Below are 12,259 nucleotides of genomic sequence, written 5' to 3'. Positions count from 1 at the left end.
ACTCAGGTCCAAGCCTTAGCGAGGCAGGTGCTTAAGATGCACCCCCCCACCTAAGTGGTCAGCACAGTGGGGTTGGGCTGTCCTGGTGCTGACACTGCATCCTCAGCCTGATGATCTAATCAGTGGAGAAGGTGCCGCCTGCTCTGGAAGCGTGTCCCACAGCACCTCAGTGTCCTCCAGAGGCTTGGCTTCATCCCCTGGGGGGGGCATTCTTGTGGGTGCCCTGCTCCTGCCTGCCGCAACATTCCCCATCCTCAATAGGGAGCAGAGCACAGATTATTTTCCTCCTTGGCACTAAATGTCATCCTTTTCAGCAGAGGATACAGAAATCCTTCAGAAATCCTTTTTTTTTTTTTTTTTTTTAAAAAAAAAAAAGACCATTTCACAGCTATTAGAAAGGTGTTGTCACAGCTACTAATGAGTCCTCTAATTCTTCACCCTTCATTCTCCAGCCTGCAGTTCATACTCATTTTCCACTTGTCCAGTGAAGTTTTCAAGCTCTGTCGAGATCTGAGAGTGTGCCCCATAATGCTCTTTGGAATGAAAGAGGCATCGTATGATTCATCCCAGTTTTGCTCAGCTCTTCGCCTGCGAGCATGTTGCTGTATAGTGATGTTTTGCATCCTACGGAAAAGGAAGGAGGGGAAGAGAAAAAAAGGTTACTCTGAAATCTTTCCTCAGGTGGGAAATTAGGAAAGTTTGGTATGTACTTGGCCTTCCTCTTGAACTCTTTACACCCCTAATGGCTTCAGAGGTGTTCTGCCCCTCTTTGTGCTGCACCACTTTCCCAGCAGTGCTGATGAAAAGTATTTCATTAAAAGCCAATATCTGTACATCAGAATGAGTTAGTAGTAATGGTGGGCTTCATTTTATTTTGTTTTACCTTTTTCCCTCAAATTTTGTTGAGATATAGGAAACTTCCTTCAGTGCACAAGGTCTAGTTTAAGTCAAGCAAACTGAGAATGAGGCCCTAAGGATTATCCATCTTCTCCATCCCATAATAAATGCTTCTGAGTCTGCTTATTGAAGGGAATAAATTTTAATATAGGCATTCTAGCACTCCTGAAGCGTACGTGTGACAGGGCTGAAACCAGGTGAGGAATTGTACTTTGTTTCAAGGTCTCAGAGGATACTCTGAGCAGCAGAGATGAAGCTATTTTAAAATTCCTGGCAGTGCCTGGAAAATCCACTGTAGTATTTGTAAGTTTAAATTATTTTGATGGTTAGAAACATCTGCTTCCTTTGAACTGCTCTTTTCAGCTTAATTTAAAAATATATGGAAACCATGGGGAGAAAAATCAGCTTCTCTATGGCAAGATTAGATAAAGTGGCATTTGCAGCAAGCGCATGTCTGTGACCAAAGGTTCTGCAAGATTTGATTTTAGCTTTGAGGTGTTTTCCTCCTGGTCTTCACCACAGCCTACTTACAAAAAAAAAAAATTAAAGATAAAAATAAATTAAGAAAAAAAAAAAGAAATACTTGCATTGAGTAGCAAGAGCCACAACAAAACCCGCTGTCTGTGGCAGAGCAGCTTGCAGTTCCTCTGTACGGCAGATGATGGCCTTGTTGGGTAGCACTGCACATCTTTGCTGTCCCTACCGCCCTCCCCGTTGCTGTGTTGATGGCACAAATAGGATCAGGCTGTGTGCACTCCAGCCTGCTAGGAGTCACATTATTTGTGACAGGCACTAATAGAAATAGGAACCCTCTCTGCCCAGCTCGCGGGGGACAGCAGCTGAGCACTGCTGAGCATCCCTGCTGCTGTCCCGGGTCACCTCCCTCTCCAGAAATGTGAAGGAAACAAAGAGTGGTCCCTGGCCTGCTTTGGCACTGCAGGTTTTCAATCAAATTGCAGCTATAATGGTTAGCATTTGTTGTGGTTCTTTTACTTGGATAAATAAAGCTCTGAAATAAAGCTCTAAATCCCATAGCCCAAGGCATGGGCAATTTGAGCTGTTTGTTGCTTAATCCAAATAATGAAGTACAGCACACAGAGAGACAAATACATTCATAATAAAAAATGCATACAAGTAGGCAGGGTTTAGCTGAAAAGATCTGCTGGTTACTTGCAGTGGCTATGTTAGATGACACTCCCTGTTAAAATCTAGTATTGCAGGGAAACACCAGTTTGATATTAGGTTGGATTCCAGACTCAGGAGAGGAGGGTGGCTTCTAAAATGTTAGTTTATTACCAGAAGCTGAGCTAAGAGACAGCAGAATAAGTTCACTGGCATACAGTTAGTTTTGTTGAAGATGTATGGAGTACTGGGAAGTAGCTCATTTACCTTTTTTCCATGGTCTCTAAGCTTTCTTGGGATAATGTATGTTGCTGGTCTTGACTGACTGTCAGTGACAGATGCGACTTGTGTTCTCCATATCTATTAAGCAGGAGGGCTTTTTATATTTATATAGTATGTTATATAGTATTTCTTATTAAACTCAGAATCAGCTGGAAGTTAAACACCAGAAGAACTGTTAGAGTAGGTACATACCTCTCTAAATTTGTGCACATTCATAAATTCTTTCCAGGGCCTCATAAAATCAATGAGACAAGATACAGCCTTACATATCTGGGGAGCAGATTCTGTCCCACTGTAACAGAGGAATAAGTCCGAGACCTCCTCATGCAATTGAATGTATATAAGTCCATGGGGCCAGATGATATCCATCCCAGTGTTCTGAGAGAGATGGCTGATGTGGTTGCCAAGCTGCTCTCCATCAGATTTGAAAAATCATGGCTGTCTGGTGAAATCCCCAATGACTGGAAAAAGGGAAACATTACTCCCATTTTTAAGAAAGGTAGAAAGGAAGACCCAGGGAACTAGAGGCCAGTGAGCCTCACCTCTGTGCCTGGGAAGATCATGGAGCAGATCCTCCTGGTTACCATGTTAAGGCACATATGAGACAAAGAGGTGATCCGGGACAGCCAGCATGGCTTCACCAAGGGCAGATCTTGCCTGACCAATCTGGTGGCCTTCTATGATGGTGTGACAGCATTGGTGGATGGGGGAAGAGCAACAGATGTCATCTTTCTGGACTTCTGTAAAGCCTTTCACATGGTCCCTCACCACATCCTTCTCTCCAAATTGGAGAGGTATGGATTTGAAGGATGGACTGTTCGGTGGATTAAGAATTGGTTGGTTGGATGCAGCCAAATGGTTGTGATCAATGGTTCTATGTCAGGGTGGAGGCTGGTCACGAGTGGTGTCCCCCAGGCCTCAGTCTTGGGACTGGTGCTCTTCAGCATCTTTATCAATGACATAGACAATGGCATCGAGTGCACCCTCAACAAGTTTGCAGATGACACCAAGCTGAGCGGTGCAGTCGATACACTGGAGGGAAGGGAAGCCATCCAGAGGGACCTGGACAGGCTGGAGAAGTGGGCCCACGAGAACCTAATGAGGTTCAACAAGGCCAAATGCAAGGTGCTGCACTTGGGCCAGGGCAATCCCAGGTATTTATACAAACTGGGGGAAGAACTCCTTGAGAGCAGCCCTGCAGAGAAGGACTTGGGTGTCCTGGTGAATGAGAAGCTGGACATGAGCCAGCAGTGTGCACTGGCAGCCCGGAAGGCCAACTATGTTCTGGGCTTCATTAAAAGAGGAGTGGCCAGCAGGGAGAGGGATGTGATTGTCCCCCTCTACTCGGCTCTTGTGAGGCCCCATCTGGAATACTGTGTCCAGGCCTGGGGCCTCCTGCACAAGAAAGACATGGAGCTCTTGGAACAGGTCCAGAGGAGGGCCACTAAGATGATCAGAGGGCTGGAGCACCTCTCCTATGAAGAAAGGTTGAGGGAACTGGACTTGTTTAGCTTGGAGAAGAGAAAGGTCCAGGGAGACCTCATTGTGGCCTTCCAATGATTGAAGGGAGTGTATAAACAGGAGGGGGAATGACTGTTTGCATGGGTTGCTAGTGATAGGACAAGGGGGAATGGTCTTAAACTAAGACGGGGGAGATTTAGGTTAGATATTAGGAGGAAGTTTTTCACTCAGACCGTGGTGATGCACTGGAACAGGCTGCCCAGATTGGTTGTGGATGCCCCATCCCTGGAGGCATTCCAAGCCAGGCTGGATGTGGCTCTGGTCACCCTGGTCTAGTGGTTGGTGACCCTGCCCACAGCAGGGGGATTGAATCTAGATGATCTTTAACGTCCTTTTCAGCCCAGGCCATTCTATGATTCTGTGATATTGTGGCTCATCCTGGCAATTCTGTGAATGCCTAGTACTAGTATTTTTTCAGTGTTCTACTTATGTTGTTCTGTTTCACGCTTTTTTTGTTAACAAGTTTAGCATCACTCCCTTCTGTATTCCTGAAGGGTAATCCTGTTGCATGAGTGTGCCTTGCTGCTCTTTGTAAAGGTGTATGCTCCGCAATCCTAGCCTCCGTTTTGCAGAGCAGGTAGTTATTCATGTCATAGCTAGGTCTCATTAATTATTTGCTGTCTATGTAAAGTGGTCTCCAATTATACCACCAGGTATCTGTTGTTCAGCTACATTTATCTTTGCCTTCTTTGTGCTTCTTCTGTAGCAAAATCTCTTGCATCCCTCAGCATTGCCCTTTATTCTGTGATGCCTGATGTTTTATAGTCCTGTCCTGTTTTATCCCCAGCTTTGTATCATAAGTAGTAGGTACCCCAAGGCTTTCAATTCTTCTCTCTGAGCATGTAGCCAGAGCTGCAATAGTAAAGAAAACTAGTGTGACTTGCAGTTGAAGAAAATTGTAATTTTTTTTTACAGGAATCTTCATTTTCTAAAGTATTAATTGTGCTGCTGTCTTTTTTAAATACATTTTGTTTTCTTTTCCTACAGGATTTACAAATAGAACGAGAGAGGACAGTGTATAATATTTCTGGTGGCTGCACGGCCCTTGTGGTGGTGTATTTATTGGGGAAGCTTTACGTGGCAAATGCTGGTGATAGCAGGTAAGTGAGTGTGATGTCTCTTCTACTCCCACACCCAAACTCCCATGATCTGGTGTTACTGAGTTCCTTAGTGGCATGTAGTATCACTAGGGGGTTCTGTTTTTTGGCTGGACTCTTAACAGTTCCCACAAATATTAATGCAAAAGGTTGTGATAGACTTCCAGTGTCTAGTCAAGTGGTGGATGCACTCAGGGAGGCTGACTCATCTTTTTTTCCTTGTTGCTGTCACTGAATGTGTTGATGGTTGCAAAGTGAAAAGACACTAAAGAGCCATTGAAACAGGTGTAGCAGAATTGTATGTTGAACACTGTTTGACAGGGGGCTACATCTGGAACAGCTGATCCTGAGGCTGCTGTTCCTAGGTCTAGCCTTGGAAGACTACCTGGCTATCAGATTTTGATATAATTGAAAGTAGTATTGAGAGTATAGTAAATATCTGCTACTCCTGCAGTAGGGAGGAGGGGGCTACTGAGGTTAGGATTTTTACTGTGTCCTGCTCTGGCTCATGTACTTGCTTATTTCTCAACACTGAATGGTGTAGTTCAAGAACTGTTACTTTGCTTTAGTTAGATGCTTTAAATCTCATGAACAAGAAGCTCCTTCTTTTTCTTCTGACTTAGCTAAAACTAGGAGCATACTGGGAACCTCTCACTTGCATTCCTTCCCTCTCTCTCATTCTCTGCCCATACCACTGCCAGAGAGAATGAGGCTGTTCTTGCAAGACTTCATACCTTCATATGTTTCTTCTGGCAAGTGCTCTCCATAAACAGGCCAGCAGAGAGTAGTTCTCTGCATGACACAGACTGAAGTTGGGTTCAGTTAGTAGCTGGGTAACTGAAGTCTGCACCGGCACTGAACTGTGTTGTCTTTTGATGAAGACCACTGCAGTTACGCGTTCGTGTTGTTTGAGTTTTGTGTGCAGACAGTTCATGTTTGTACAGCGTACACCCCTCTATTCACAGAGACATCACTGAAAAGTAAAGTGGTGATCTTGAGGTAGTCCCTGTGTCCACCTTAGTTAAAACCACTAAGAGGCTTTGAATGTTCATTAAACCCATTCAAAACATCTTTTTTAGAAACAGAGGAAAAGAAGGAAGCCACTGGCAAGGCTGGGTAATCTTTGAACTAAGGCTGAAGTTCTACTCATTCCTCGGATCCCTATAGGTAACAGAGTCACCCCTGATCCAAAACAGTTTGGTTTTCCATTTTCCAAATGGACCTCATAGAGGCCTTCCTCATGCTGAGAATTCTCTGAATTTCCAAAGTCTTTCATTTTCGTATGGACTTGCTTATAGATTTTCCTAGCTGAAAAGAATATTTTAAAGAAAAGCTTTAAAGTGTAGAAGCCTGGTTGATCTGAATCTCTCTCCCACTACTGCTCATGTTTCAGGAAGGGGTTTAGAGGGGGGCCTGCCATTACTGTGAAACATCCAAGTTGCTTCTCATTCCTAAAATGACATTTTAGGACTAGAAAAGCAGCTCTGAGCTTGTCTGCCTACTTCCAGGGCGCAGAATGCATTGTTGTATTTTTAAGAGCCAGGTCATGTAGCTAAGAAGTTCCTTATTTGTGTTAGTGGAAAAATACGTGCATTTTTACCGTCTCCTGCCTTGCATTGTCAACTTTTTGTTTTGTACAGATACAAAGGAGGATACTGAGACATATAATGAGGAAACTACTAAACAAAATGTTTATATGTTTTTTAGGAGAAGAGTGAGTTTTGTTCTTTTTTTCCCAAACATGGGCCTCATGTTTGTTGCTTTTGGAAGTAGATGCCAAAACCCTCAGTACTTCGGCGGAGTTCTAGTTTCCTTGAGTTCACCAACTCATTTGTGCCTCTTCTGTCCTCAGTCTTCTTCTACCTTCTCCACCCTCACACTAGAATGAATTAAAACAAACAAACAAACAAAAAAAAACAGCAGATAATTCAAGCTACATTTCCAGCAGACTAATCTATGAGAGATTTCATGCTGCAGTGTTGAGAACTGAACATTTTGAGTTTACACCAGCCTTATTTGTATAGCCTCTGCCCAAAAGAGGGCTTGGTCTTTGAAGTTACCTGGAATTAAAAACAACAGAAGCTTATAGAGGTGAGTTTTGAACAGCTTCTGCTGTCACAAGACCAAGGTACATACAACAAACTGTTACTGTCACAATGAGACTACGGAAACTGCAAGTGTGAGACTTGAATAATAATGTGCTATATGGTGCCAGCTATACCTCAGACTTATGCCTGTGGTATTCAGTTTAACCACTAAAGCTTCTCAAATCTAATCATTTCATGCCACGTACCCTGGCACTGTTGTATAGCAGCTGTCCTTTTGTAGTTGATGTGTAATTACATCATGAAAAGACTTTAATTACCATATTACTAAATTACCAGCCAGCAATCCTTTCAGGTTCAGCCCTAGCTCACTTCTGTAGGGACTATTAGGCTTCTTCAAGCTGAACACTTTTGGTTGGTGTAAAAGGGAGAAAAATTGTGCTAATTGTACGTTTTGTTACAAACTATTATTGAGCTTGATGTTATGGCATCACTAATGTCAATGATACAATTAAACTTATGCTAACGATGCAATCACATTTCTGTAATAATTATACGTTAACTGCACATGATACCAGAATCCTACTAAAAAATTAGGTGATGACTTCAGAACCGGATAAAAACAACTTGGAGGGAGCTGGTTTCATTTTCTAATGGCTTGCTGGTCATTCTTGGAATCGGCCGTAAATATTCCTACTTGTAGATTCAAAATTTATCTCTGCATATTGACCAAATTTTTCCCCCCCCTCAATGGTTAGCATTGTCCATGCAAGGTTGTTTAGGTAGGGGCTGATAGTGCTGTAGTGGGCTATGTGATACACAGTGCTTTCTTGTGAGCATTTTTTTGCCTACCAATTTGATATATATACCGTCGTTACTACCCTGTGGTAGACGCTCTGAATATCTAGTGTTTCTTTGTTTTTTTTGTTGTTGGTTGATTGGTTCATTTTTTAATAAGGAATGGTAAATCTTCTCTGCTCATTCTTTTAAACAGCATTGTTCAGTTTTATATTGCTAAAGTGACTTTTACTTCTAAATTGCCATAACACGCCTTGTTAATCTCAGTTCTTTCAGTTTTATGCTCTTTATTAGTATGTTGTTTTATAGCTAGTGATGAAGCAGTAGTAAAACAAGAACTTAAAATGTTTTTACTGATTACTGCCCATTACTGTATAGCCTCATGCAACATAACATTTATCCAATATCACTTCAGTGACTCTAATGCGATATGATCATATTAACTGTCTTTGGCACAAGTGTTCTTCTGGCTCTTATGTTGTCTGGCTGAGGAGCTGCTCAGCAACTGCACGTGCTGCCATTTTGTGCTGTGTTTGGAGCCATTTGGGTTTGCAGCGCTTTTATCATTATATAAGATGCAGAACATCACAAGTTGATTTAACTTTGCCATAGACCCTGAAATACTTGCTAGATCTTCAAATGGGTTCTTGGACTTTTTTGACTTATTGGCAGAAGATGGCATCAGAGTAAAGAGTCTAATGTTTTGGAGGCTTCACAGACTTGCAGGGTCACTGGGTCTTTTTGTTTGCTTCATCAACCTTTTTTTTTTTTTTAATATATATATCATTTCTTGCTTCCCTGCTTTTCGCCCCCCCCTGTTCTTCTGTTTTCAGGGTGTATTCATCCTCTGCTTGAAGATATATTCTCATGTCCAGAATAGATTTTCTCCTTTTTGCAAATGTGGAATTAATGGTAAGGTATTTGGGATTGTTAAGTGATAGGAGCTCGCTAAGTGGATGTATTTGTGGCACTCTGACATGGGTGCAGTTTAAACAACATCACTGGAGTTCAATCGTCCGTGTGTGTTCAACACTGATTTCTTGTAGGGTAATATAGTAGAGCACTGAAAATTGAATTTGGTTTGTTTACTGTTTCCATTCTTTCCGGATTGGCAGCCTGTGTTGAATTTCACTACATGTATACTTACTCTGTGTCATAGTGCTAGTTAACTGCTTATCTCATAAATAGTTCTCATTCTAGGGACTAAAGTTTGGGAATTAACGTATTATTATGAAGCAAATGAGAGAGGCATGGAACCAGCAGTATATTTGCTGACTGGCGCTGTAATTGAAATAGAATTTTTGAGAAATCAGAATTGAAGATTTTGACCCATTTTTGTGGTTTGTGGCATCTGACCTCTTCCTCAAGGCAGTCCAACAGGGCGATTTTTGCCAGAAGCCCAAACACTGTATGTGTGGAAACCAAGCAGTGCTCCAGTGTATTACAATTATAGAGTTGGTTTGTTTTGGTTTTTGGTTTACAGTATTTCTAAGGAGCTTTAATTTTCTAACTTTTCTTAACTAACTATTTTCTAATCTAAATTGTGTGGGATTTTTGTTTGTTTGTTTTGGTTGTTTTTTTTTTTGTTTGTTTTGTTTTTTTAAGTGGTCTGGGTAAGCTCTTTTGTCTCCTTACATCTGTATCTGCATAAACAACAATAATTGTGTTTTGTGCTTAGTGATCTCTGGAGGAAAGACTAACTCAGTTACTAAGCTGCTTCAAACTGCAGCATTTGGAGAAGCATTCTTACTCCTGTCTCCCCCTAAAGATGGGAGAAGAGAAACTGTAGGTCAGCCATTCACAGGGCACTTTCAGCCACACAATCCATGGTGATCCTTCCCTGTCCTACGAAAATTCTTCTTGCTCTAAATGCTCAAATGATGCCTCCTCAGAGGCAAGAATGACTCTTACATACCATATTTTGGCCAAGCTGTGTGCACATCCTCTTTTTCAGATGGTTATTAATTCCTCAGCGGAATCACTCAAAGCAAAAAAAATAATGCTTGGACTTTCCAGGTCTGTGCTTGCTCTGCTCGGGAGACTGTGAAGTGAAGAGAGACCAAGCGAGTCTCCCACACACATTCTCCTTCAGTGATTGCAGTTTGGTAGGTGGAGAAGTCTGATTCTGCTGCCTAGCAGAAAATGCTGCAAAAGAGTGTGGCATCTTAGTCAGACTCAGAAGATACGGCCAAGTCCCATTTCCTTGCTTGCCCAGCTTCTCTTCCTTGGAAGCCTTCCCATTCAGGGCCTGCTGAAAGTACTTCTACTTCCCTTCTACCACCTGGACTCCTTCCAAGGAGAAGTAAGAGCACAGAATCCACAGGAGTAGCAGCTACCTCAGATCACCTTGCAGAATTTTCTGTTGAGTGAAGCTTTTGGAGGCATTTCGGGAAATGCTTTATCAAAGGTGTGGAGAAAAGGTGGTGAATCAGAAATAAGTTTTTGCACTTAAAGAGCATGCTTTCTAACAACCTAGTGAATGATGAGTTCTGAAGCACTGGCACCTCATATCCAGCACTGACTTGGCAGAAGTGATTAATTTGGCAGTCAGTGTTCATAGACTTTTGAAGACACACGAGTCCTGCCTCTTCTCCAAACTCTTGTTTTTTCTGGGAGAGAGTATGCTTTCTCAATGTCTATGACAATCTAGCATGTGTTAAAGCCATTGTAAACAGTGTGAACACGTGGTATTTTCAATTAAGTCTTCGGTCTCAACCACACAGATATCTTCTACTAAATAAGTCTTTACATTTCAGATAATGAGGAGGGACAGGAGTTTTTGCTATTTGAATACTCCCTGTGAACTGGAAAGCCACAGTTCATTGCTATTAGTTTCTAGAAGTAATGGATCCTATTAACTAATTCTTGTAGATATTTTCAGCCTTTTGAGGGGGGGAAAAACACCATGACAGCTAACCAACCCAGACAAAAAAGTTGGTTGCTGCCACTGTGAGTAAAAAATTCCCCTGTTGCTTTCTTTTATTGGTGGACATGAGTGCTAGTCAAGGAAAAATTCCTGGTGTAATAACGTCCAACATGTTGCATGTTTAACCTGTGGAGCTCATAATGTATGAGGCAAGATGAGTAAAGGATGCTAAAGCATAATTTTAACCACTGGTACTAATGCATAAAGAGCCTGTGGACTTGAATACAGGCATCTTGTGATACAAGCAAGTATAGCAGAATCCAGATGTTCCACTGCACTGCACTGAGCTCAGTTTTGAACTGAGTTCTACCTCTTTAATCTGTGCCTTTTAGTCAACCAGAGAGCATGGTGGATTCTTTCTTTCTTCCAGTGTTACAGGTCAGTGCCAAGGCATGCCAAGCAGGCTGTGCACCTTCCATCTCTAGCTGCCTTCCACACTGTGGGAGGAGAACCAGAGGGAGCACCCCAGGCTCATCTGGTCTCCTGAAGTCCTTACTATTGAAGGGCTCTACTGCTGAGCTTAGAAAGCAGAAAAGCTGATATCAAAGTAGATGTAATGCTTTAGGGACTAAAATCATTCTGACATCCTCAATGGTAAATCAGTGATGAGCAGAGAAAAATATCTGCACTTCTTTGACCTTCTGTGGTTAGCCATACCCCAGCCATATTACTGACACAGAAAGCAGTGGCTTGCACAGTGATGCCTTCATCCCTAAGCCCAGGCTTAGTTGCCATAGTAACTCATCCTGGAGATGAATGTGATATCCTGGACAGCAGAGAAACAGACTTTGATTCCAGAGATAATGGTCCCAAGGCTCAGAGCTAGTCACAGAGATGTGACTGTAGTGCTTTGTTCATCTTCCTGGCATGACCCAAATAATGGGTGGTGTGTTGTTCAGCCATGTTACAGAAATGTGGTGATGTATCATTACTGCAGCCCTGAACTTAGTGGTTTTCAAATGAAGAATACACTGAAATCATCATGAACAGAATGAATCCCATGAGGGCAGCAAATCTCTAATGTAAGCAGGCTGGAACCATTGGCAGACAGTTTTTGTGTTCTAGCAGTATCTGCTTGCTGCAGACTGGCTTGTAATGGCTTCCTAGCTGCTGGCTAGGAAGACCAGTTCATTCAGATGTAAAGCAATGGGAAGTACATACGATTCCTTACACAATGTTTTAGTTTAGTTAATAGGCTTTTGAGTTCATACTAGTGGTACTAGAGTAGGAAATGCTACATGGTAAACACGTGTAAGTAAACATACAAAGGCATCACATATGGATAGTTCAGTAGTTAAAGTTACTTTCCTGATGAAACACGGAAAAAAAAAAATCACATATAGATAGCTAACACAATCACATATCCTATTAGTGAGGGGATGGAGTACAAAAAAAGGAGTGTAATTAGCCCTAAAATGAAACACTGTTAGTAAAGCTGACTGTTAATAATTATCCACCTGTTAATAATAGCAACTCCATACTTAGACTGGCTCAGAGAAGCAATCCATGTGAGGACAACCTCTACTGGTGCAGGGAATCTCCTGGGGATGGAGCTGCACCACAGCAAAGTG

General features: G+C 42.2%; 1 protein-coding gene across 2 annotated transcripts in view; it reads left to right on the top strand.

Annotated features, from left to right (window-relative positions):
- The window catches only part of PPM1H (protein phosphatase, Mg2+/Mn2+ dependent 1H), a 134,452-nt gene that overhangs the window by 75,393 nt on the left and 46,800 nt on the right, over nt 1-12,259 (top strand). For both annotated transcript variants that reach the window (XM_021385053.1, XM_021385054.1), the window contains exon 4: nt 4,810-4,922. In XM_021385053.1, the coding sequence (XP_021240728.1) occupies nt 4,810-4,922 (113 nt within the window). The remainder of the gene's footprint in view (nt 1-4,809; nt 4,923-12,259) is intronic.

This window comes from Numida meleagris, chromosome 1 (genome assembly GCF_002078875.1).
Source record: "Numida meleagris isolate 19003 breed g44 Domestic line chromosome 1, NumMel1.0, whole genome shotgun sequence".
Taxonomy (NCBI): domain Eukaryota; kingdom Metazoa; phylum Chordata; class Aves; order Galliformes; family Numididae; genus Numida; species Numida meleagris.
The sequence above is the reverse complement of the archived record's forward strand: the minus strand, read 5'-3'. Positions and strand labels throughout refer to the sequence as shown.